The 23557-nt window shown below is 33.4% G+C and overlaps 2 protein-coding genes and 1 long non-coding RNA gene across 3 annotated transcripts in view; 2 read left to right on the top strand and 1 right to left on the bottom strand.

Annotated features, from left to right (window-relative positions):
* Nucleotides 1-4290, bottom strand: part of LOC127722984 (WD repeat-containing protein 35-like) — a 35395-nt gene extending 31105 nt beyond the window's left edge. Inside the window, exons 1-4 of the mRNA XM_052229386.1 lie at nt 4154-4290; nt 2308-2425; nt 1282-1356; nt 469-561 (exon numbers count right to left, since the gene is read on the bottom strand). Coding sequence (XP_052085346.1) covers nt 469-561; nt 1282-1356; nt 2308-2425; nt 4154-4177 — 310 coding nt within the window. The 5' untranslated portion in view covers nt 4178-4290. The remainder of the gene's footprint in view (nt 1-468; nt 562-1281; nt 1357-2307; nt 2426-4153) is intronic.
* A 75-nt stretch (nt 4291-4365) lies between these two features.
* Nucleotides 4366-10387, top strand: LOC127722983 (60S ribosomal protein L30-like). Its single transcript, XM_052229385.1, has 5 exons — nt 4366-4418; nt 5875-5929; nt 7897-8042; nt 9521-9651; nt 10311-10387. The coding sequence occupies exons 2-5, from the start codon at nt 5909-5911 to the stop codon at nt 10355-10357; spliced, it is 345 nt and encodes a 114-aa protein (XP_052085345.1). The 5' UTR covers nt 4366-4418; nt 5875-5908; the 3' UTR covers nt 10358-10387.
* A 6832-nt stretch (nt 10388-17219) lies between these two features.
* LOC127722982 (uncharacterized) lies at nt 17220-22804 on the top strand. The gene is made up of 2 exons (XR_007991774.1): nt 17220-17552; nt 21935-22804. It is a non-coding gene; the product is annotated as an uncharacterized LOC127722982 (long non-coding RNA).
* The last annotated feature ends 753 nt before the right edge of the window (nt 22805-23557 follow it).

Genomic DNA, 23557 nt, shown 5'->3' with positions numbered 1-23557 from the left:
CCATTAAGAGTACAGTTTTCTGGGGCAAGGATGATATCTTAGTGTAGATTGATACATTGTGCCATACCATGTAAAAAAAAATCTGTATTATCAAGGACAAAGCTAGCTTGAATGTTCTCATTCTTTATACTGTCGATAAAATTAAATGTTAAAAGATTCATCCATTCTTTTTACTAAAATGTAGAATATCAATATAACAGCATCTGTATAATTTGTAAATATATGTAAAAACAATAGGCAAATCCTATATAACAATTATAAGACTGATATCAAATCTGGTCATTTGTTTTCTCTTTTGAATTGTTTCACATTTTTTTCATGTCAGGATTTATAGCTTACTATAAGGTATGGGTTTTGCTTACTGTTAATGGTCGTACAGTGAAATTTAGTCTCGTCCTTGGTCTCTGGTGGATAGTTATCTTAATGACAATCATACCACATCTCTTTATTTTTTTTTATAATACTGACCTTTGTACAACATCCAAACAATAATAAGACCATGTTGGTCACTTGTGGTCAGTTTTTGGTATTGTTCATTCCATGTTACAACTTGAACAGCACCTTTAATATATATACAGAAATAATAATCCTATTCTCAATATTTTATCATTTCATCCTTAAAGAAGTACTTATTCAAATGTTTTTTCATATGGTATTAGAAAATACCCTTGATGTAACTCAAACAAAAGTGAGGACAATTTTTAAGTCTCTTGTTATACATTTTAAGAAGCATGCTTCAGTAAAACCTAATTTTGGTACACTACCTCAAAGTGTTCATGATTTAGATAAATGTTTTCATGATTTTTCATCTGAACATGTGAATTGTGATCAGAATTGATATCTCCCCACAACACAAGCTTTGAATACCAAACTGGGACCAGAACACACTACATGTTGGGTCCTGTAAGTGTTTCATTCATAGGAAGTTTATTGCATGTACATGTAGCAGAGTTTTGGATTATTTTGTATATAGTAAAAATCATCTATTTAATTACTATGTTTATAATAAAAGTTTAAATATTTTGAATATTGAATCTAACTTTAAAATTATTACTTGAAAACCTTAATTTTGTGTATAGTAATATGCACTTTATTTTTCTATGCATATTCATGGAGATTTACTTGAATCTGATTGGTGCATAAAAAAAAATTAGCAGTGAAATTAGTTCCAAATTTTTATATTACATGTACTCAGTTAAAAGAAAAAGTCCTCAAAGTTATCAATTCATTAAAAGGCTATATATATAGCTAACAGAAAAAAGTCTAACAATACTATCTTACCACTATGTCCTTCCAGTGTCTGGTTCATTGACAGGTTACTTGGAGCTGCAAGTCCTTTCACTTTAGCATCTTTTCCTGAAAGTAAAATTATACAAATGATATTTTTAAAGAATATAAACCAAATATAAGAATTGTCTTGTTTTTCCATAAAGGAAAATAGCTTTAAGCGATGTAAGGTTAATACATGTATATATATTTAGATGGACTGTGCAGACTTTTTATTGTGCTGTACAAGATAAGGTCTAGATAAGCAAAGGAAGGTGTCTGTGCACATGTAAAACTGACTTAACCTCACCACAATTTGTGTCTATACTAATTCAGTCGATATAGATCTGGACCATTTGCTGTTTACACATCTATTTTTTCAAAGAAGTCAGATGTTGCCTGTTGTATTGTTTAATATTTAGTGTAATACCAGTTATCTTTTTTATGTACTTTATGTATGACTATATGAGTTAAATAAACTAAATATAACACACATTTGATAAGTCAACATTTCCTTCCTCTCCATAATGATTACAATTTTAACAAATAATAATAATTACATTACATGTATGTTTCATTATAATACGCTATTTTGATTGGCTAACAGAAATCTGCATCATTCTGACCTTCATTTCAAAATGAAATGTAACATTCACGATGACACGAGCTTCCACAATAAAGTGCACAGGTAAAATAAAGAAAAAGTTGATAGAAATCATGTTTTCACGATCCTACATGTAGCAAAAAAATGTAATTTTAAGTATTGATTGCTACTTTTAGTAATTTTATAGGGTTATAAAAGCGTTGGCCGTGTGCACATTTTTAGAATTTTTAGAATGAAACGCTTCATACAAAATGTACTTTGGTCAACCCTTTTACACCCCAATAAATTTACAAAAAGAAGCATTCAATTCTTAATTTAAAGCCTGACCCCCAACATACATGAAACTGTTTCTAGATTAAAGAGGAATGTGAGAAGTCTTCAACGTACATGTACAAAATATACCTGTAGCTGAGGACTTAAAGAAGCCCCAAACATACCTGAAGCAGTTTCTAACTTGAGGACTTTAAGAAGTCCTTCTTCACCACCACATGCAATATATCCTTGATCTTTATTCCATGAAACATATTTCAACTTAGTGTTGTTAGGTATGGCAATCTAAAAAACAAAAACAAAGTCTGTTAGCCCAACAATATTTAAGCTATGGATCAATCTCAAAAAAATGTGTACTTCATGTATGTACAAAGTTCAGGACAGGGGTAAAACAAGAATATTGAAACATCATGCCCAACTTGCACTATCATATTTATACTTTCAATTAACTGACAAACTTGATCATGTTTATAGATTTAACTGGCACTGGCAGATTTAAAGTGTGCATGTTTTTTAACTCAAGTTCTCTTTGACTTCCGTAAGAATATTAATTTACTCGATTATATCTTTTAACTTTCAGAACCGTCAGTTCTTTGTCCTATGTTTCGACGTTTTTACTGACATAAAAGCCTGATTTTTCACTCTTCTGTAGTGATAAGTTCCATATCAAGTGTTTTTAATATTCAATAATCCAAATATTTATTCTACAATTCTCCCCTAACCTAAAACTCATATAATCACATATTATTACAACAGTTACAAAATATGTCAGTTATGAAAGTACCTAGTTACACATCGGCTAGGCAAGAAACAACCTTTACCCTAACAATCACTTGTATCTACTTTGACCTGATTACATGCCTCTTTTCTACTTAAAGTACCACCTTCTGAACTGCATATAAAATATTTATGAAATTGTGTTCCTGTTTGGAAATACATTTAATTAATGCAATTAGTTAACAATAATTATTTCTTGTTGACATTACTTTTTCGTGGGCAATCAAAGTCAGTATGAACATGTAAATTGTTACAACAGGTACGAAACGTCTGAGTTACAAATCGACCAGGTAACTCAATAACTTGCATTCGATTGATATCATTACACCTGTATGAGTGTACTTACGTGCAATTTCTTTCATCCGGTAAGTCCTTTCATTTAAGTGAACAAAAGACTTACCGGAGGAAGCAAGACAACTCGCCCCAGACCAAATTGCCCAACTTTTCCATCAACTCGCCCCACTTATGAAAAAGGGAAAAAATCCCTAGGAATTTAGTCATGCCAACTCGCCCCACTTATGAAAGATAGTTTAATCTACACAATCTCACCAACTGTACTGCTAAAATAACAATAAAAAAAACCAATAATAATACAAATGAAAATAAAAAATAATACATGATTCTGATTGAAAATCAATGCTCATGATGATGCTTTTTATAAGTGGGGCAAGTTGCTTAATTCAGTACAGCTTAATTCTTTTTTTCATTAGTGGGGCGAGTTGGCGGGCTTTTACTCTTTTATAAGTGGGGCGAGTTGTCAGGGCCAAATTCAACGGGATTTTACCCTTTTTCATCAAATGTTCATAAAAGGGGCGAGTTGGCAGGACTAAATTCAACATGAGTTTACCCTTTTTCATAAGTAGGGCGAGTTGGTGAAAAAGTGGGGTTAGTTGTCATGGATTCCTTACTGGACAAACTGAATTCAGAGATTTGTAAATGTCTAAAAATTATCAAATTTTATACTACAGCAGATTATACATCTTCATTTACTATTTAGCCTGTTGCCGGTGTTGGATAAGTTCAAATACAAAAAAATCTTATCTTATTTGATATCTATTTACATCACATTTAAAATTTTCTCTCTTAGTTCTGGGACTTTTATTGAAAAGATTGTTTTATCTTTAAACTATTTTAGTATTTATAAAAGCTTCATTGGCAACCAATAAGATTTTCCCTGACGAAATGTTTTCAGTTCTGGTAACAAACGTTTTTTCTAGGTCAATAAAAAGTATTCACCTTCTTGCTCAGATACACAAACATTGTGACAACTTAAAACTCTAAAGCTCTGCTAAATATTAAAGAAAACGTGAAGACACCAATTTTAGGCCTTCGCCGCCATCGCTGGAATGTAGACTGACTCTTCAGTCGTAATTATTGTCGTTTCCTGTTGTAACGCTGCACAAACCCGACAGTCAAGGGAGAAAACTTAAAATTTCTTCCGGAAATCGAAAATTTCACACGCATCACGGGAAACTATCCTTTTCAACCTCGTGGTCGCAAGGTAAAGACGTGTTCCGTTAGAACTGTTAAAATGGAAAATGTTGATATTATTGCACAACCTCAACAATATATAAAACAAGATGAATTATTTTTAGTAAAACTGGCATATGGAGTCATTTTTCCTGGGTTTAAAAAAATGATATTGAAATACTTAATTAAGTTAATAATAATATATTTCTTATTAAAGGACAAAAAAAAACCTTAATGGAATCATTCTCTTTTTGACGAGTTTATAGGTGACCCTTGGTGATCGTGCTCATTTTTTACGGCCTTTCATTTGTACTTTCTAGTCCATTTTTTTTTCTGACGGCTGTGACTTCCCCTTTTTTGTATGTGCCTTTTTTGCTATTTCTAGCAATAGTAGTAGTAGCATGGTAGTCCTAATAACTATGACGTCTTGAAAGACTATTTAAAATTTTTGTGCAGGTAGCCGTCTCAGCAAAAAGATGTAGAAAATATATCCACAATTAGACAACCACTACGGCACTAGGTTCATAAAGGTAGAGTGGGTGACGCATATTCGCCGCAAAATTCGTTCATTTCCACCTACATTCGAATATTTCAAACTTTATGTAGGTTTCAGCAAGTTTACTATATGAAAAAAAAATGTTTGATAAAAGAATTCTCTTCAAAACATTGGTTAAATGTTTTGAAAATGAACGCAAACTCGAGAGGAAATCAAGTTGTTCTTGTATCATGGGGGACACATTTTCGCCACTATGTATGATATGACCATTCCTTATTATCCTTGTATATTATAGAGGGGCCTGATGGGGGGGGGGGGTCTCATCACGATTCACAAGTTGATTTTTTTGTCAATCACGATTCACAGAAAATAAATTTCCATGATCACGGATCACGAAAATATAAAAAAAAAAAAATCTGTAGAAAAACGAATCACGATAGCGAAAATGCGCCGATCACAAAGAACGAAAATAACCCATCCGGCCCCTCATTATAAAAACAATTGTTTGCAATTACATGAATTAGCTTGAGAGATCATGCCTATACAATTTTTCTAACAAATATTTTATGACTGCACATGCGTTTCATATAAATCTTGCATAATTGCCAAAATCTTTCAAAAACACCTGCGTATTTCTTTATATGTGCGCAAAACATTGGAAATGGGGTCAGTGGCGGATCCAGGGGGGGGATCAATAGATCAATGCATTTGAATGGGGACATAGTTGGAACCCCCCCTTTATCCTGGGTTAGGGAACAACAATTTTGATATACAAATGGCCAAACAAATACAAAGTGAGTAATTCACAAAAGTATCAAACATAAATATAAAATAAGTAAAGTAACTCGTTTACAACTGCTGGAAATTTTGCTTACTTTTAAAAAAACATGAAAAATTAGCAATTATTTTTCAGTTTGACCGAGGTTCACAATAAAACTGTTTTTATGAGGCATGTTTTACTTTTGTTAGTAATAAATTTTCTTTTTTGTAGTGATTTTTGACAGACTTCATCCAAAGAAGAAAAAATGGCACCACAAAAGAAAACCGTAAGTTGAAATGATGATAGCAAAATCATGACAAAAAAATAAAATGAAAAAGACAACAATCTACAAAACAATACCCAAGATACTATTAAGATGGCGCTGAGCAACACAAAACCCACCACAAATTCTGACTGTAATCAGGTTCTACGGAAGGTCAGGCATATCCAGCTCCAGGTATGGGACCTGCCCTGTTGCTCAAGTGGAGGTTCATACTAATCATATCAGGTTCTACAGAAGGTCAGGCATATCCAGCTCCAGGTATGGGACCTACCGTAGAAAGGCTTGTATAGTTCGCAGTGGTACATAGTCCGCACCCCCTTCTCCCCACGAAATTTTAGGTAAAAAAACTTTTTGTAACTGTTAGAAAAGGTCTAATGAAACTCCGGTAATTTCAAATTCTGTGCGGTCGTTTGCGGTATTTTCTTGGAAAAACCTGTTTTCCATCATCAAACAGAAGCTGAAACTGCTTGTAAATGATTCTAGAACGCTTCATGATTGTTAAAATAAGTTTCATTCACTTAAAAAACAATTTAGAAATTTGTGTATGTTTAAACAGGAAGTTTAAAAAGCACGTGTAAAAGAAGAAATTAACCGGTGAGAGTCGAAATCCGTACATAACAGATATCACTATAATACGACTTTGAAAGTAAAACAGTTCGATCCTTTTGTAAAACAGTCTTTAATATATCTATCACATTAATGTTTGAAGGGTCTTAAGCTAATACAAACCATATTAGTCAGTATGAAACACCAAAACGGAACGAACAATAACCGATTACGTTTTGTAGTTTACAAATTCTAAGCTGGTTTACGGTTGTCTTTTTCACTATGTTTGTATCGTTTCAACCAAGCAGATACCAGTTTATTTCAACCAATGCATTGAAAAGAAACGAGAAATTTGTAATGAAAGGTTTAGTTTTTATATTTATCAGTATTAATTTGATATTGAATAGAAATAACTTATTAATATGGATGAGTTCAAATTATTAGTTTGAAAAATGATAAGAGCGCCCTCTACAATAGAAATAACAAAGATGGCGGAGCGTAAACAAACTTCGACCGCGAAATTGAAATTTTTCTCTTATTTCTTGCTTATTGTACTCTATAGTCCGCACCCCGTCTGGAAGGTCCAATTTTGGAGAATAAAACCGCGGACTATACAAGCCTTTCTACGGTACCCTGTTGCTCAAGTGAAGTTCATACTAATCATATCAGGTTCTACAGAAGGTCAGGCATATCCAGCTCCAGGTATGGGACCTGCCCTGTTGCTCAAGTGGAGGTTCATACTAATCATATCAGGTTCTACAGAAGGTCAGGCATATCCAGCTCCAGGTATGGGACCTGCCCTGTTGCTCAAGTGGAGGTTCATACTAATCATATCAGGTTCTACAGAAGGTCAGGCATATCCAGCTCCAGGTATGGGACCTGCCCTGTTGCTCAAGTGAAGTTCATACTAATCATATCAGGTTCTACAGAAGGTCAGGCATATCCAGCTCCAGGTATGGGACCTGCCCTGTTGCTCAAGTGGAGGTTCATACTAATCATATCAGGTTCTACAGAAGGTCAGGCATATCCAGCTCCAGGTATGGGACCTGCCCTGTTGCTCAAGTGAAGTTCATACTAATCATATCAGGTTCTACAGAAGGTCAGGCATATCCAGCTCCAGGTATGGGACCTGCCCTGTTGCTCAAGTGAAGTTCATACTAATCATATCAGGTTCTACAGAAGGTCAGGCATATCCTGCTCCAGGTATGGGACCTGTCCTGTTGCTCAAGTGGAGGTTCATACTAATCATACCTTTTATATTATTTCTAAAGTAAAAGATATTATATTTGCTGGTTGATGGTAGTTTCTAAATAAACATCATGAATACTGCTTGTCAAAAAATGGTTCAGAAGTGGGGTATATAATGGAGTGCTATATGTCCAAAACCAAAGTAGAAAATAAGAATGTAAATGTTTTCATTACAGAAAAAGAACATTGAGAACATCAATTCTCGACTTGGTCTTGTTATGAAGAGTGGTAAGTTTGTACTTGGTTACAAACAAACCCTCAAGACCCTCCGTCAAGGCAAAGCTAAACTGGTGATCATTGCTAACAACACCCCTCCATTAAGGTATGTAGTTAATGGATCATTGCACTCTATTATTATTTAGGTTTGAAGACATACTGTTTATTCATTATTCGTGGGATACAAATTTGGTGGATTTTGTAAGTAAAGCTAAACAAGGAATTTAAATGTTCAACTGAGTACACATTTTCTATATGCTGCAGATTTTTCCAAACGACAAAATCAAATTTCCACGAAATAAAGAATCCACAGTATATTTGTGTTAATATTATTACCTGTCTAAACATAATAAGGGAAACTCCCCTAGTCCTCTTTTCTATAGAAATTGATATGTGTAGGCATTCTTTTTATCTGAATTTTATGAATAAGGGGCCATTGAAGGCAGTTGTTGAAATGAAAATTTATTTTTTGGAACTTTTCAATTTTTAAAGGCCAAATGACATGCCTATTTAAAAGCTAAAGAATGGTTCCATTGATAATGTGGAACTCATCTGGTATATAAAGATCTAAGGTTTAAGAAACAATGTAAGTCGTCATGTATAGTTTCTCTTATGATTTCATTTAAAAGCAGGCCAAACCCTTGTAAGATTATATCACAAAGAAATGTGCATCACCTTGGCTTTCAGGTTTTTTTTTGTATTGAATATGACCAGAAAAATTAATATTTATGCCTACAAGAAAAGATTTCTGGTTGATTGTCTCCCTTGTACTCATTTAAATAGAATTGGATTTAATTTTTTTTAAATAATGGCACGACTCAGAAAGAACCGATCTTGAAAATCTAAGGGAAAGATACAAAGTTGTAAGGTTAAAACTCCAACAGATATATTTATATGAAAAAGGAAGGAAATTTTGCACAAGCTCAGTTTAAATAGACTTGTGTACTGATAGAGATTGAATCCGGAGCCATTATTTGAAATGGTGAAGATGGATTCATGATCTTTCAGATGTTTTCTTTTCTGTTCAAAGCTTGTTAATATGAAACAGCTGTATGACTCAGATGTCTTTACCTAGGACAAGCCAAGTGTGTAAACCTCATAATGGTAAGCAAATCAAAGGTTTAATTCAGAAAAAAATAACTGGCAGTTTTCAAATTTACTATACAGCCTTAGTTTATTTATACCTAGACTTATCTAACAAAATAGGTTTTAAGGTTTGGTTGGACAGATAGTTTTGAGGCCTAGTTGTAAATGATGTGATACAGGATTTACAATTAATATGTCCTTTTAAATAAAGATTGTTTGAAAAGTATGCAGGTAATTTGACCATGACCTTATTTTTATGGTTCAATGGTTAATAATTAGATATAATACTTTGGTCTGTTTCTCTATAAACAATATGTCAACTATATACATGAATATGCTGAACTAAGACTATCAACTTAAAATTTAATTACAAACAGAAAGTCTTAGTAGCTGTATACTTATAACAATGTATATATTTATATTGCAACTTAAATTTTTTAACCAAGAAATAAATATTATTTTTATCTTAAAACTAAATCTTTCTAATTGTGTTTACAGGAAAAGTGAGATAGAATACTATGCTATGTTGGCCAAAACAGGTGTCCATCATTACACAGGAAATAATATTGAATTGGGTACTGCCTGTGGTAAATACTTCAGAGTGTGTACTCTAGGAATCACAGATCCAGGTTAGTGATACCATTGTAACAATAAAACTGGGTACTTCCTGTGGTTAGTACTTTGGAGTATGTTCTATATAAATCAAATATCCAGGTTTATATATCTATGGCAACATTAAACTAAAAAAACAAGTTATAATTACTCCAAAAGTTGTGTCAAAGGAATTTCAAATTTAGATTTGTATTGCCATAGCAACGAAATAAAAAATGAAAACTTTATAGTTTTTCAACTCATTGTTTACGATCTGTTGTTCAGTCATTGGGTGCTGGAGTTGGGACTAGTTTTAATTTTACAAATTGTTTAGTTCAGTATCAACTTTCCTAATGAAGGGTTTAGGGGGGAGTTAAAAATAAAACAATATATTTTGTCTTATTGTTAGCCTGAATAGAACGAGATGTGTGGTATACACAGATCAATGAGACAGCAACCCAACAAGGAGACAAAAAGATAATATGGATGTTATCATACAGTATTCAGCAACAGACAAGTGTCCGTGCAATACGTTGAGGTCAAAATTGTCCGAGTTTAGATGCATTGTTAAATGTTCCAGATTTAACTTTGTTACCATAAATTATTGTTCAATTGTATATTAAATATATATAATCAAACTTGAATTGTTTTACAATTTACTGACCTACATTATACATCTCGTTATTTCTATTTGTAGGAGATTCAGATATCATCAGGAACATGCCAACAGAACAGCAACAGTAAACAAGACAATAAATATTATTCTCTGGTCAACATTTGTTTTGTATGCATTTATTGGTATCTTTTGAGTTTCAGTGGATACAATTTAGTATGAGCTTTTGCTATCACTTGGCATCTATCATCTGAACTTTTCCAAAAATCTCTGAAATCAATTTAAATGATATGCAATCATAGTAGATTCTTGGATATTTGAATTTTATTTTGGTTCTATGGTTTTGAATAGAGCATATGGGTTAGGTGCAAGAAATTGTCAAATATTTAGAAAACCTTTGTGATATATTCAGTTTATTGTGTAGGGACAGGAGGCATTAAAATAATTTTAAAAAATGGGTGGTCGACTGGTTGTATTTAGTACCTTAGAATTTTGTTAGATTTATTAGTAAAATAAAAATTTATATTTTATGGGTTGTTGGGTTTAAAAAATACAACCTCCCATGCATTTAATTCTGACACAGCCTTTAATATATACAGAGGGACAAAAATGACAACAAAGTGGAGCCAAATCTACTCTCCTAAATTACCAAAGGAAGTTGCCTTTGCACATATGTCATAATTTTCACCAATATATATACACACAAAAGTCGCAGAGGCCTACAAAAATACTTTTCTATAAACCATCGATGTACAACTTTCAAAACTCAAATGCAAGTGATTCGGGTCCATTGGTATTTACAACAGCAAAAAACTTTATATAGTTTTATATTGTAAAGCAAATTTCTTTGATGGCAAGTGTAATAGTTCGTGTAAAAAACGTTTCCTTCTTGATATTTGCAGTTGCTGCACAAATCATTCAGGAGAAATGTTCACTACAATGTTCACTACATTTCTAAACTTATATTTAAATGTGCTATTTGTTCTGAAATACAAAACAATGTTTTTAAATGTAATCGCAATACCTCAAAAATAAACTTAAACTGACAACAAAATCCAAGTAATATGTGCTGTTGAAAATCTTATCTCATGTACTTACCACCTGTCAAAAAACAGGATTTGAAGCTGCATGAGTAAAATATTTATCTTAGATCATTTTCAACGATCAAACATAAAGATTTGAATAAAATCTTCATAGATGCCAGGCTTTTTTTACGCCAGATGTGTGTTTTGTCTACAAGTGCTGTTGAAAACAACTTTGAGGGCCGTAAAATTCAAAAGGTTTTGCCCAAATACAGCTACCTGGGGTAGAAAATCCTGTCTCTAGAGAGTTTCAATTTTGACAAATTCTTGATAACCCAATCTCTGTTGGAAGTTAAGACATTAATTTTGTGTTCGTGAATACCTTTGTGGTTCTAGCTCTAATAAATTGGTAACTGCTGAGTTCCACTAGTTTTCTCCATGGGATATTTACACAATAAGATGACACAATGGTACGACATCTGGTTATGTATTTAAAGGATCGTAAATTGTCTTGTTTATACCATTATGACCAAGAGTAGTTTTCATTCCTTAAGTTGTGTGTAGTCCAGAGTTTGAAATTTGCGCCATCAGTTCCAACACCTAAAAACAAACATCATAATGACAAGTGGTTATATGTGATGCAGATAATTCATAAAAGACTGATGTCGCCCATAAAACTGCAGGTTGACCTCAAATTTACTAATGTCGAGGAAGTTTTAAAAGGAAATGCACATCTTGGAATAAATTATTAACTAGCAAATGGATGCTCCTTGAATATGTCTGCTGGAATATTGCTACTCAGAAATTGGGATATTCAAAATAGGAAAATTTAATTCATCTCGTTTATAAATTGTTGATTGATGGTTGTAATTCAAGATATCCAGTAGAAAAAAGCTGCATCTTTTCAGTTTCCTTTGGGTTGAATGTGATAATGTATACCACATAGAGGCAAACTTGTGTTGTGTATTGATTCATGTCTCCTAAAATATCAAATTGACCTTTAATTGCCGTTCTTAATTGAGAATCACAGTGAGGTGTTTAACACACAGCAAAAGAAGTAATTTTATGGAAAAAAAGTAAAGAAATTTGTTGCGTCCAAAGTGCATTCTTGATATATATTCATCAATAAGTCTTATATCTATAAAGGGTAACCCAAGGATGTATAAATTCCGAAACAGGATGCTATTGGGTGCAAAATATTAACCAAATCCATTAGGGTCAACTGTTGAGGGAGTTGAAAGTTCAAGACTCTCAAAGGCAATTAGAATCCTTTGCTAGATCTCGACACTCCATTTCCACATTGTAAGAAGAGCGACTGCATAAACCTACAACTTAATTTTTTCAGCAAGTGGATTTTGTCTCGCCTGCTAGTCACAGTATGCTTGACTTGGGGATTACTTTCAGGCGGCGGCGTAATCTTTGTATAAAGCTTTATATTTCAGAAGGTAAAAGACCTGGATGCCTTAGGCCTTGTATGCAGTTACCTTATGTTACGAAGTTTCCGTCTGTCATATGTCCATTGTCCTTGACCTCATTTTCATGGTTCAGCAACTGCTTAAAATAAAATTAAAGTTTTTATGTATCGTGAATTTCTCACTTGTTAAGGACAAGGATTTGTATAGTACTATACAAATCCAAATCCTTGTTATGAGTAATTGGATAACTATATTTGGTATATGGGTTCCTTGCAATGTCTACATGTCTGTCAGACAGGGTTCACCTGACCTCGACCTCTTTTCATGGACAAGTTGTAGGTCAACTATATGTTGTGTATAATGATGATTGATAGCGCTACATGTCAATCTGGCAGGTTTCATCTGACATTGACCTTATTTTCATGGTTCATTGGTCAATGTTAAGTTTTTGTGTTTTGGTGTGTTTTGCAAGTTCTATAAGCAATCGGTTTAAGTTTTTGTGTTTTGGTGTGTTTTGCAAGTTCTATAAGCAATCGGTTAACTATATTTGGTGTAGGGAATGATTATAAGGTGTACATGTCTGTCTTGCATATATCATCTGACCTTGACCTTGTTTTCATGGTTCAATGGTCAATGCTAAGACCTTTTTTCAAGTACTAGAAGTCATAGGTCAACTATATTTGGTGTATGGAATGATTGTCAGTGATGCATGTCGTCTGACCTTGACCTTAGTTTCTTGGTTCATTTGTCAGTGTTATGATATTGAGTTTTTGGTCTGTTTTTCAAGTAATATAAGTAATAGGTCAACTATATTTGGTATATGGAATGATTGTAAGGTGTACATGTCTGTCTGGCAGGTATCAGGTGTCCTTGACTTCAATTTCATGGTTCATTGATCAATATCAAGTTTTTTTTTTATTGTTTTTGGTCTTTATTTCAATGAAAGAACAGAGTTCCTATGTCCCACTCTTGTTTCAGTTATTATGAGTAGTAGGATCACTGTATTTAGTTTAAAAATCGTTGCAAGTTATACATGTTCGTCAGACAGTTTCATCTTGCTTGACCATGTTGACCTCATTCCATGTATCACTATCGATTACGCAGTAGGTCAACTATATTTGGTTTGTGGAATGATTGTAAGGTTAAAAATTCGTAAGGGTTCCGCGGAACCCAGTGTCTCGCCTACTTTTGCTGTTAATCGCAGGCTCAACAAAAATGTGATGAGGAAAAAATTTAATAAAATATTCCTCTCGATACATTTTTTTTATTGTAAGAAGCTTCTGTCCAAGTTTGGTAAAAATCCAGGAGAGTTTATGAATCTGAAGTTTTAAAAAATTTAACTGCAGTCTGTATGTAATGTTAACTGGAAGAAAAACTAAGTCCATTTATAAGTAAAATATGGATAAACGAGTACAAACATTTCCTTCTAGATACTAGCTTTTGATCATAAACAAACTTCTGTCCATGTTTGGTACAAATCCAGGATAGTTTAAGAAAGTTATTAAAATTTTAAAAACTTTTACCACAGAGTGAATGTAATGTTTCCTGGCAGAAAAACTAAGTCCATTGATAAATAAAATATGGAAAAACAGGATTTTTTTTTTTAGATTTACTTCTGGATACTATCTTATGATCATAAACAAGCTTCTGTCCAAGTTTGGTAGAAATCCAGGATAGTTTGAGAAAGTTATTAAAATTTTAAAAACTTTAACCACAGATTGAATATTTGTGGACGACGCCGACGCAATGTAGGATCGCTATGTCTCGCTTTTTCGACAAAAGTCGAAGGCTTGACAAAAACTGATTGGGTTCAGGTGACCTTGACCTCATTTTCATGATACATTGGTCAATGTTGAACTGTTGTGATTTTGTCAAAGTTTCTTAGATACTATAAGCAGTAGTTAAACTGTAGTCAATATGTGGAATGACTGTCAGGTGTACATGTCTGCACGGCAGGGTTCATTGGTCAATGTTGAGGTTGTGTCTGTTTTTCAGATGCTATAAGCAATATGTCAACTACATTTGTATGGAATTACCATAAGATATACATGTCTGTCTTGTGGGTTTTCATATAACCTTAACCTTCTTTTCGTGGATATTAATATTAATTTCATGTGATGAACGTAGTAAAACACTGATCTTTAAGACGATGATCACACAATTCAATCATGATCAGTTAAGCTGGCTAGACATTTCAGTGTGTCCACTCTTGCTTTATATTATTTGTTTTGGGTTTATATCAAGAACCTGAAACTACGGTATCAAAATTGTGTAAATGTAAACATGACCAGCTCAAAAAGAAGAATATACCATGAAAATAGGAGAAAGATCTTCCAACCCGTTTTTGAGTTATTGCTCCTGGTTATTGTAGTAGCTAGGTTAAATACAATTGCAAAATTGATCTGCACGCCAAGATCTATTTACCATGAAAAATTTGTTCCTCTATTAGGGAGCTACCATTTGATTTTTATGGGGGGATAGGACGAAAAATTTTGTCCTGCATTTTTTTAGTTGTAATCCCTGTCCTCCCTGTTTTTTTAAAAGTTTATCCCGACTTTTTTTTTTGCAAGTGTGTCATTCTGCCTTTTTTTTTACTCAAAACTCCTGTCCTGCCTATTTTTTTCAAATTTCATCCTAGCCCCCCCCTAAAAATCAAATGGTAGCTCCCTTATTGGGTTATTGTCTGTTTTACGTAGATGAGCTATACAGACTCCGGTAAGGTACTTGTTTTAAAACGAAAGCAGATAGATAGAAACTGTTACCATCACAACTGATCAGGACAACAAGTTTTATATAAGATGGGTGACGAAAGCAAACTCTCTTTAAAAAAAAACTGTTACTTATCCTTTTGATTTCACACAATTATCTACCCCCTTTTTATTCTTAATGATATATGACCATTTATATGTTTGTGTTTAATTTAATACCTTTTGATTTTCCAGATTTACGGCACGCCGGTGCATTATAGTCAGATTTTATACAAAATAATATTTTTCCATCATTAGAGTACGTAATATATAAACTTAAAAATTTGATAAAAGTTGAGATCCTTTTAAGGACAGGAATTATTACGAATGGTATGGGCTTTGTCTATCGTGCACTCATGGAGCAGCTGTATAAAAGACTGACAATAAGATCAGAAACATTTGTTAGGTGAGGGATGGATAGCTCCTTTTTATAATATTGACCGGATCTGAATCATTCCGGACTTATCAAAATGACTACTGTTTTCTAAACGTCCAATAACAAATAGTTCACCAATATGAAGCCTATGAAGGACTAGAAGAGTGAAGAAGATACCTTAACAAAATTGACACCATCAACAACCATGTCGAAGGTGACTGACGAGAAGATTTCAATATTTCAACTGAAAAGGCACGGATCTAGTGACGGCACTTATTATGCCTACCACAGAAAAGCAAGAAATGTATGAGCGAATAGACGAATGCTTTGTTAAAACAGATCTCCCGTGAATGCACTCATTGGAAGAATTTACTTTTGTTTATTTCTGGTGGACGTTTCGTCCCCTTGGGTATAGCTGGTGGACGTTTCGTCCCCTTGAGTATTGCTGTTTGACGTTTCGTCCCCTTGGGTATAGCTGGTGGACGTTTCGTCCCCTTGGGTATTGCTGTTTGACGTTTCGTCCCCTTGGGTATTACCAGCTCAGTAGTCAATCATTGTTGACATGAAATATCATTGCTATATGGTAATTTTCACTAAATTTGATGTTTATAATTAAACTTCAAAGTTTAAATTACTAGAAACACTAAGTTTATTTGACCCTCAGGCATAGATGGCCTTTGCCGTATTTTACAAAAGTTTTACGGAATTTTTGGCTTGCATTACTTTACAAGTTCGTGTTTGATATGGCCTTTCAATTTTTTATTCGATAGCCAATGACGAGTCTTATATGCTGTTGCATGTCTTTATATTTATATATTATAACTTATTATATTTAGGAGAGGACTATCTAAGTTGTGATAACTTGTGTCTGATCCTTTTTGTTATATGTAATGACAAATAAAATATGTTTAAATGAAATGAAATGAGTCTTATATATAGACGAAACACGTGTCTGGTGTAACATATAAGTTTGACATATTTGATGCGTTTATGTTTAACAAAAAAAAAAGAGATGAATTTTTCAAGTGTAGAAATGAAATATTGTTGATAATCTTGCACTACATCAAAAAGAGGTTAGATGCCACTTTCATTTTCAGAAATGCACTTACGGATTAATTCCCCATTTGGTTTGTTTATCTGACAGAGTTCTACAAAAGACAATATAACAAAGTGCTTTAAATCAACAAAACAATTGACTAGTGTATGCTATATAAACTGCGGTTTATACAACTCTTTGGTGACAGTAAACCATCAAAATACTACAATCAACAGTGCCTGTTATATTAACTGGGACTATCGATATATATATATATATATATATATGCTCTTAAATATATAGTTTCAAAGGCAGAAAAAAAGCTATTCATTGGGATAACATACAGCTTTGTGATTTTCAGAAATCAGGCATGGCCATGAGATGAAATTTATCGATCCCGTTTATTTCTTCTAACGAACAATGCCAAAGTTGAAGGCTACTTTTACAATATCGTATATTAAATCGTATTTTTGACTATCCAGTTGAGCTAACATTTAAAGTTATAAATGTACACTTTTTATTTACCACGCCTCGGATCACTTGTAAAAGATAATTACTTATTCATTCAATGTTGGCATTCTTTTCTTAAATGATTTCTTTACACTACGAGAATAGCATTGAAGTGCATATAAGTGTAAATAATTGAAGGACTTTATATATATAAGTATATAGATGAGATAATTTGAAGTGGACTTGCATTTTTTATGGGAAATTCAGAATCTGAACAGGAGTAAGTATATTTACATAGAAGTGTTATCATTTATCAGCAAAAAGTTCAGATTTTGGCAATTAAACCAGAAAAAGACAAGATAGTACAGCGATTCATGCTATGATACAAAAGCATTGATAATGTATAGATTTGATGACAGAAAAATAGACGCAATTAAGCTTTCATTCTTAAACCATAACTACAATTCAAAACATCCTCTGACAGTACCACTGCATCTGGAATATTTTAGATGATTACAAAAACTAATTTCGGCTTAGAATAAGAGAAAAGATGAAATATAATGTTTATTTATTACTTCTATGTAAATCAGATGTAATGCTCTCATATGATCGGGGGCTGACGCCCCTAAGATATAAGAGGTTTACACCTAATGCTTGTAGACTTGCCTCCGATTGTTTATAAAATGTTTCGTTATAATATACCTGCATGTATTTCTGATATGCCTACAAGCTGTATTGATTCTGGTTTGAATTAACTATATTTATCTCTATCAAAAAAAATTGATTAAAATTATTTTCTGCATGGCCTTCTTAAAACAGTATGCAAAGCTTAAATCACAATGCATCGAAAACGACGGAACGTCCTCAAACAAGTACGAAAAATGACAACTTTATCTAATGTTATTGCATGTAGAGTGAATAGATGTTGAAATGCAACCGACACAGCCTAGCTACAGCAAAAAAAAAAACAAACAAAAAAACAACCAAGTGGTTAGAATGAGCAGGAAATTTCATTGTTTTGTCTTTAAATTGATGACTTCATTAGTACTATATATATCCTGTCAATTTGAAGATGTACCATGCTGGTCGAAGTATGTTGGTTCAATGATTTTTATACGACCGCAAAACATTTTTGCGGTCGTATATTGGTATGACGTTGGCGTCGTCGTCGTCCGAAGACACATCGGTTTTTCTTTCGCACAATAACTTTAGTTTAAGAGAATGGATCTCTATGAAATTTTACCATAAGGTTCAATACCACAAAAGGAAGGTTTGGGGTTGATTTTGGGGGTTATGGTACCAACAGTTAAGCATTTTTGTAACTTCCAGACAATAACTTGTGTTTAAGTGTATGGATCTCTCTGAAATTATACCACAAGTTTTCATACCACAAAGGGATGGTTAGGATTGGCTTTGGAGGCTTACGGCTCAAACCGTTTAGGAGTTAGGGGCAAAAAAGGGGGAAAAACAAGGGTTTCCTGGTTAATGGACAATTTAAAAGCAGTGTAAGGGAGGTAATCCAAAAACAAAATTGTACAATGTTGGATTACCTCCCTTACACTGCTTTTGAATTATCTATTTAAGACTTTTATGGTGTATTTAAATTGGTAATTATGGTTGCAAACTCCATTGGAAATGTGAATTGTGATTATGACCATATCTTGATGGAAAGATTTTTTTTTAAAAGGGGGGGGGGGGGGGGGGGTAAAAAAAGAAATTGTGGGGGGCAATTTTTTTTTTTCATTTCAGATTTCAGAAATTAAAAAGAAAATTTCTTCAAATATTTTAAATTTTTTTTTGGGGGGGGGGGGGGGGGGGTCAATACGCAACAGCATAGTGTATTTCACAAAAACAAAAAAGTTGAATATAAATTCAAATCATATAACCAATTCTAAGTTCTTTGACTACAGTTAATCGGTGTCAGAAACCTATTATGTGTCAAATATTTAATTACAATCCAAATTCAGACCTGTATCAAGCGCGAATATTGTGTCCATTTTCGCCCCAACTGTTTAGGGTTAGACCTCTGCGGTCGTATCCAGCTGCGCTCAGCGAAGCATTTTATTTGTAGTTTTTTCCGACTCAAAGATTTTTTTTGGAAGTTTGACACACCTTTAAATGTGTTCCAAATCGGGAATAAACAAGAATATATAAGACGATTTATTGTTTTAATTTTGGGCCCTTGGTGGACAAATGAGATTCACATCATAGTTTACAAACATTACACTATGATTTTAAAGCACACTTTCACATTTAAATGAAATACTAAATGTTCATTATACCTTTATTTATTTCTCTCTCATATTAATCACGTTCGTTTGATATAAATCTTTATATATAATTGATGGAAAGAGATCAGAGGCTTTGTAAACAAATGTACTCTAAATTTGGTTTAAGATGAATAATTATATTATACGTTTTCCAGCATGCAATGATGATACAGATATAATTTTGAAAGAGATAAATAATATGTTTATTTAACAAAGCTTGTCTCTTATTTTGATATCATTTCGAATCAATGTTTCGGAGTCTCTCTTTTTTTCCAGTTAATCGATTTTCTCAGAATTCTCAGATAATTCAGGTATCTGAAAATTCTGAGAAAAACCGGGATTATCTGAAAATTTCTGAGATAATCCTGGTTTATCTGAGCTTAATGCAAAATAGTGAGATAATCCTAGTTTATCATCGATGGGCATGCACTGATTTTCATTTTGCGTATGCCGCTTCTCACCCGGAATATGACAGTGAATTCCATGAGAATCATTAAAAGATATTATACATTTTTTCTGATTTTTGCCAGGACATTTGAACAATGTTTTTTGTTATAATTGTGCATTTGTTATTCTCTATTCTTACACTAAATATTGAGACCAAAAGTTGTTTAATGCAATTTTCCTGTCTAGCTCGTGATTGTGTAAATCGATACATTATCATGTTCAGTTTTGGGTTAAGGAAGCTTACTTTGAAGTTGTTGTCACTTCAATCAGAAACTTAATACAAATGTTCATAATGAAATGAATATTTTCAAATATATGACTAATAAGGGATTAGACTAATAATCTGCTGTTCATTGAACATGAAAATATGATGGTGTGAAAAAAAAACTCACCAAAAGATACCAGGCTTTTAATTTTGTACGTCAGACGCGCGTTTCGTCTACAAAAAACTCATCAGTGACGCTAGAGAGCGGGCCATGATGTTCCATATATATATATATATATTTATATATACGAGGGACTGGATGGGGAGTCCTTAATTTCTGTATTGTTTAAGTTTTTAGGGCATTTTTCTGTGTCCTTAAAAATAACGCTTTTTTTTTGTAAAATTCTCATTAAATAAATGATTCTTGTATTAAATTTTCTGTAATTAGATGATATCTTTTTTCTGTACATCGTTTATATCTGTAATCAGTATTGTAATATCCAATTCTTTTATTTTCCACAGTTATACTTTATATTTTTGCACCCCATTATTCTCTATTCTTTATTATTTTGCTCATTTTTTCGCATTTTTCCTTTAATATTTTGCTCACTTTTTCGTTATTATTTTGCTCATTTTTGTCTTGCCTTGACGGAGTCAAAAAGTGAGACATAGGTATGCTGTTTCCGGCGTCGGCGGCGGCGGCGGCGTCAACAATGTATTAGTTTGTGATTAGGTCTAGTTCATGGTGAACCAATAGTGGTAGGTCAATGATATTTGGTATGCAGTTGTATTAGCATTGGCACATCTCATTACCATGGAGATTATTTGGCCCCGCCCCCTCAGTCAAGGTCTATTGACTTTGAAACTTTTCATAGTTTACATGTATTAGTTTGTGATTAGGTTAATTTATGGGGAACCACTAGTGGTAGGTCAATGAAATTTGGTATGCAGTTGTATAAGCATTTGCATATCTCATTTCCAAGGAGATTATTTGGCTCCGCCTCCTTGGTCATGGTCTATAGACTTTGAAAATTTTGCTAAGTTAATATGTATTATATAGTTTGTGATTAGGTCAGTTCAAGGAGAACCATTAGTGGTAGGCCAATGCTAATTGGTGTTCAGTTGTATAAGCATTAGCACATATCATTTCCATGGAGAATATTTGGCACCGCCTCTTCAGTCATGGTCTATTTACTTTGAAACTTAGTTAACATGTATTAGTTTGTGATTAGATCAGTTTCAGTTTAAGATGAACTACTAATGTTAAGTCAATGATATTTGGTATGCAAATTTATTGGCATTTGCAAGTATGGTTTCCAAGGAGATTATATAGCCCCACCCCTGATCATGGTTCATTGACTTTGAAACTTTTACATAGTTTACAAGTTAATGTTTGTGTTTAGGTTTGTTTAAAGGGAACGACTTATAATAAGTCAATGGTATTTGGTATGCAGTTGTATTAGCATTGGCACATCTCATTCCATGGAGATTGTTTAGCCATGTACCTTCAGTCATGGTTCATCGACTTTGAATATTTGCATAACTTACATGTTAAAGTATTGCTATTTTAATTTCAACATTTGCATTATCAAAATTACAAAAAGGCGAGACATATCTCTGTGATAACAGTTTATTTCTTTATTATTTATTTTTTGGCCATTATCCCCTATTCTGGAAACCCCATCAAGACCCTCATAAACATGCAGATATTCTTGTTATTTACCCAACTAAATTTTTCAGACGATATACTGAAGAAGAGGAAGTAAGGGAGACAAGAAAGAGACCAACAGGGAAACCGAGATCAACTCATGAGCCACTAATTGAAGAACACGAGGACCGCCGTGGTTCTCCCTCCGAAGAGCAAAGAAAACAAGGAGGGCCTGTGATTGAGGATGTAACCGGACCAACGCGTTCAGAAACAAGAAATGTTGACAAAGCATCAAATGTTTCGAAAAAACCACTTCCTCCGAATACAAGACTATTTGATGGACGACAAGCAAATGTTAATACGCAGAACGTAGGAACAAGCTCGATAAGCAGACATGGTCCAAGTGAAGATGATTATCAAACAAACAAACAATATCCTACCTCAGAAACACGTTCATGGCATTACAATTCATGGAGGGATTCAGGTCAGAAACCGGAGGAGAAAGGGGGCAATGTTAGAGAATATAGGTATCGTCCATCGTCGCATAAAATGAATTCACAAAAGACTGTTTTAACAAGACCTGATAAGAACAACAGTTCAAGGGAGAAACCAACAGAAAGACCAAGAAGATATGTATTGGTTAAAAAAAACACGGAAGACCATTTTGACAATTCTATTCCTATAAAATACAAAACGGACGAGGGATCAAAATCAGACAGTAAAAAAACGAAAACGAAACCTAATAATGAAAAGACACAATCAGTTGTAGAAACGACCAACAATAGCACCGATAGTTCTAGTGAAATGATAAAGGGAGTACAAATGTGGATGCCATGAATAGACGAAGTAAGACCTTTGTTGCACTTTCAGGTTTTTTCTTTTTATGTAAACATAGATACTTTATATATATTTTTTTCAATTTCATTATAAAAACAGCTTTATGACTGTTATGAAATCACTAAGCATTTGCTTTTTATTTGTAAAAAGGAAAGGATCACAGAGAGATCGCTTGTTTTGTCACGTGTGACAGTTTCCATGTTTATAGGCAATGTGAAGGTTCAGGAACCTGTCGTTCAGTTGCCCTTCACATACATATAACTGGCTTGAACTCTTTGCCAAATCTAAGGTTAAAATGCACTCTTTATTTTTCAACGTTTGACTCATAAGATCAACTTGTAGACTTGATAATTGGGGGCTATATTGCATTCACCTTATCTGATCAGATAAATATTTTCGTTATACTTTTCTCGGGTGCTGCTAGCCAGAATGAGCTAGGTGCTACGCTTGCGGGCCAATCTTTTTAACATTGCGAGCAATTACGTCCCTTTCCTCGAACCCCAAATCTGAACTTACTGTCCCAGGGCTCAGCAATGGTCATACCGTGAAAACGGATACCCTTGCTACCTACCATCACGGTATGATTGTAATGGCGATTTGTAAGATGTAACATTCAAGACAATGTCGGATTTAGGTATAAAAAAATATTTTCTGTGACTTCTGACGTTCAAGATTCATCTGATTCTGTCAGTCTCAACTTTGATTTTGTCGGACATTGAAAAAAGATGAAGGGAAAGAAAAGATAACAAAAAGGGTGGCAATTAAAAAACAAAAGCTAAAGTAAGACAACACCATGAACAAAAAGAAAATATACGAAAATACAAACAATAGGACCTACATGTCATTCTGAAAATTAACAAAGAGCTGCGCCATTAGCG

Source organism: Mytilus californianus, unplaced genomic scaffold (assembly GCF_021869535.1).
Source record: "Mytilus californianus isolate M0D057914Y unplaced genomic scaffold, xbMytCali1.0.p SCAF_13, whole genome shotgun sequence".
NCBI classification, from domain to species: Eukaryota; Metazoa; Mollusca; class Bivalvia; order Mytilida; family Mytilidae; genus Mytilus; species Mytilus californianus.
Note: the sequence above shows the minus strand (reverse complement) of the source record. Positions and strands in the feature narration are given on the sequence as shown.

What these genes read in the sequence shown, in the direction of transcription:
- LOC127722983 (XM_052229385.1), top strand. Translation starts at nt 5,909, where the DNA reads ATGGCACCACAAAAGAAAACC. An exon ending in TGGCACCACAAAAGAAAACC is followed by an intron (nt 5,930 to 7,896) that starts GTAAGTTGAAAT and finishes TTTTCATTACAG; the next exon opens with AAAAAGAACATTGAGAACAT. An exon ending in TCTAGGAATCACAGATCCAG is followed by an intron (nt 9,652 to 10,310) that starts GTTAGTGATACC and finishes TTCTATTTGTAG; the next exon opens with GAGATTCAGATATCATCAGG.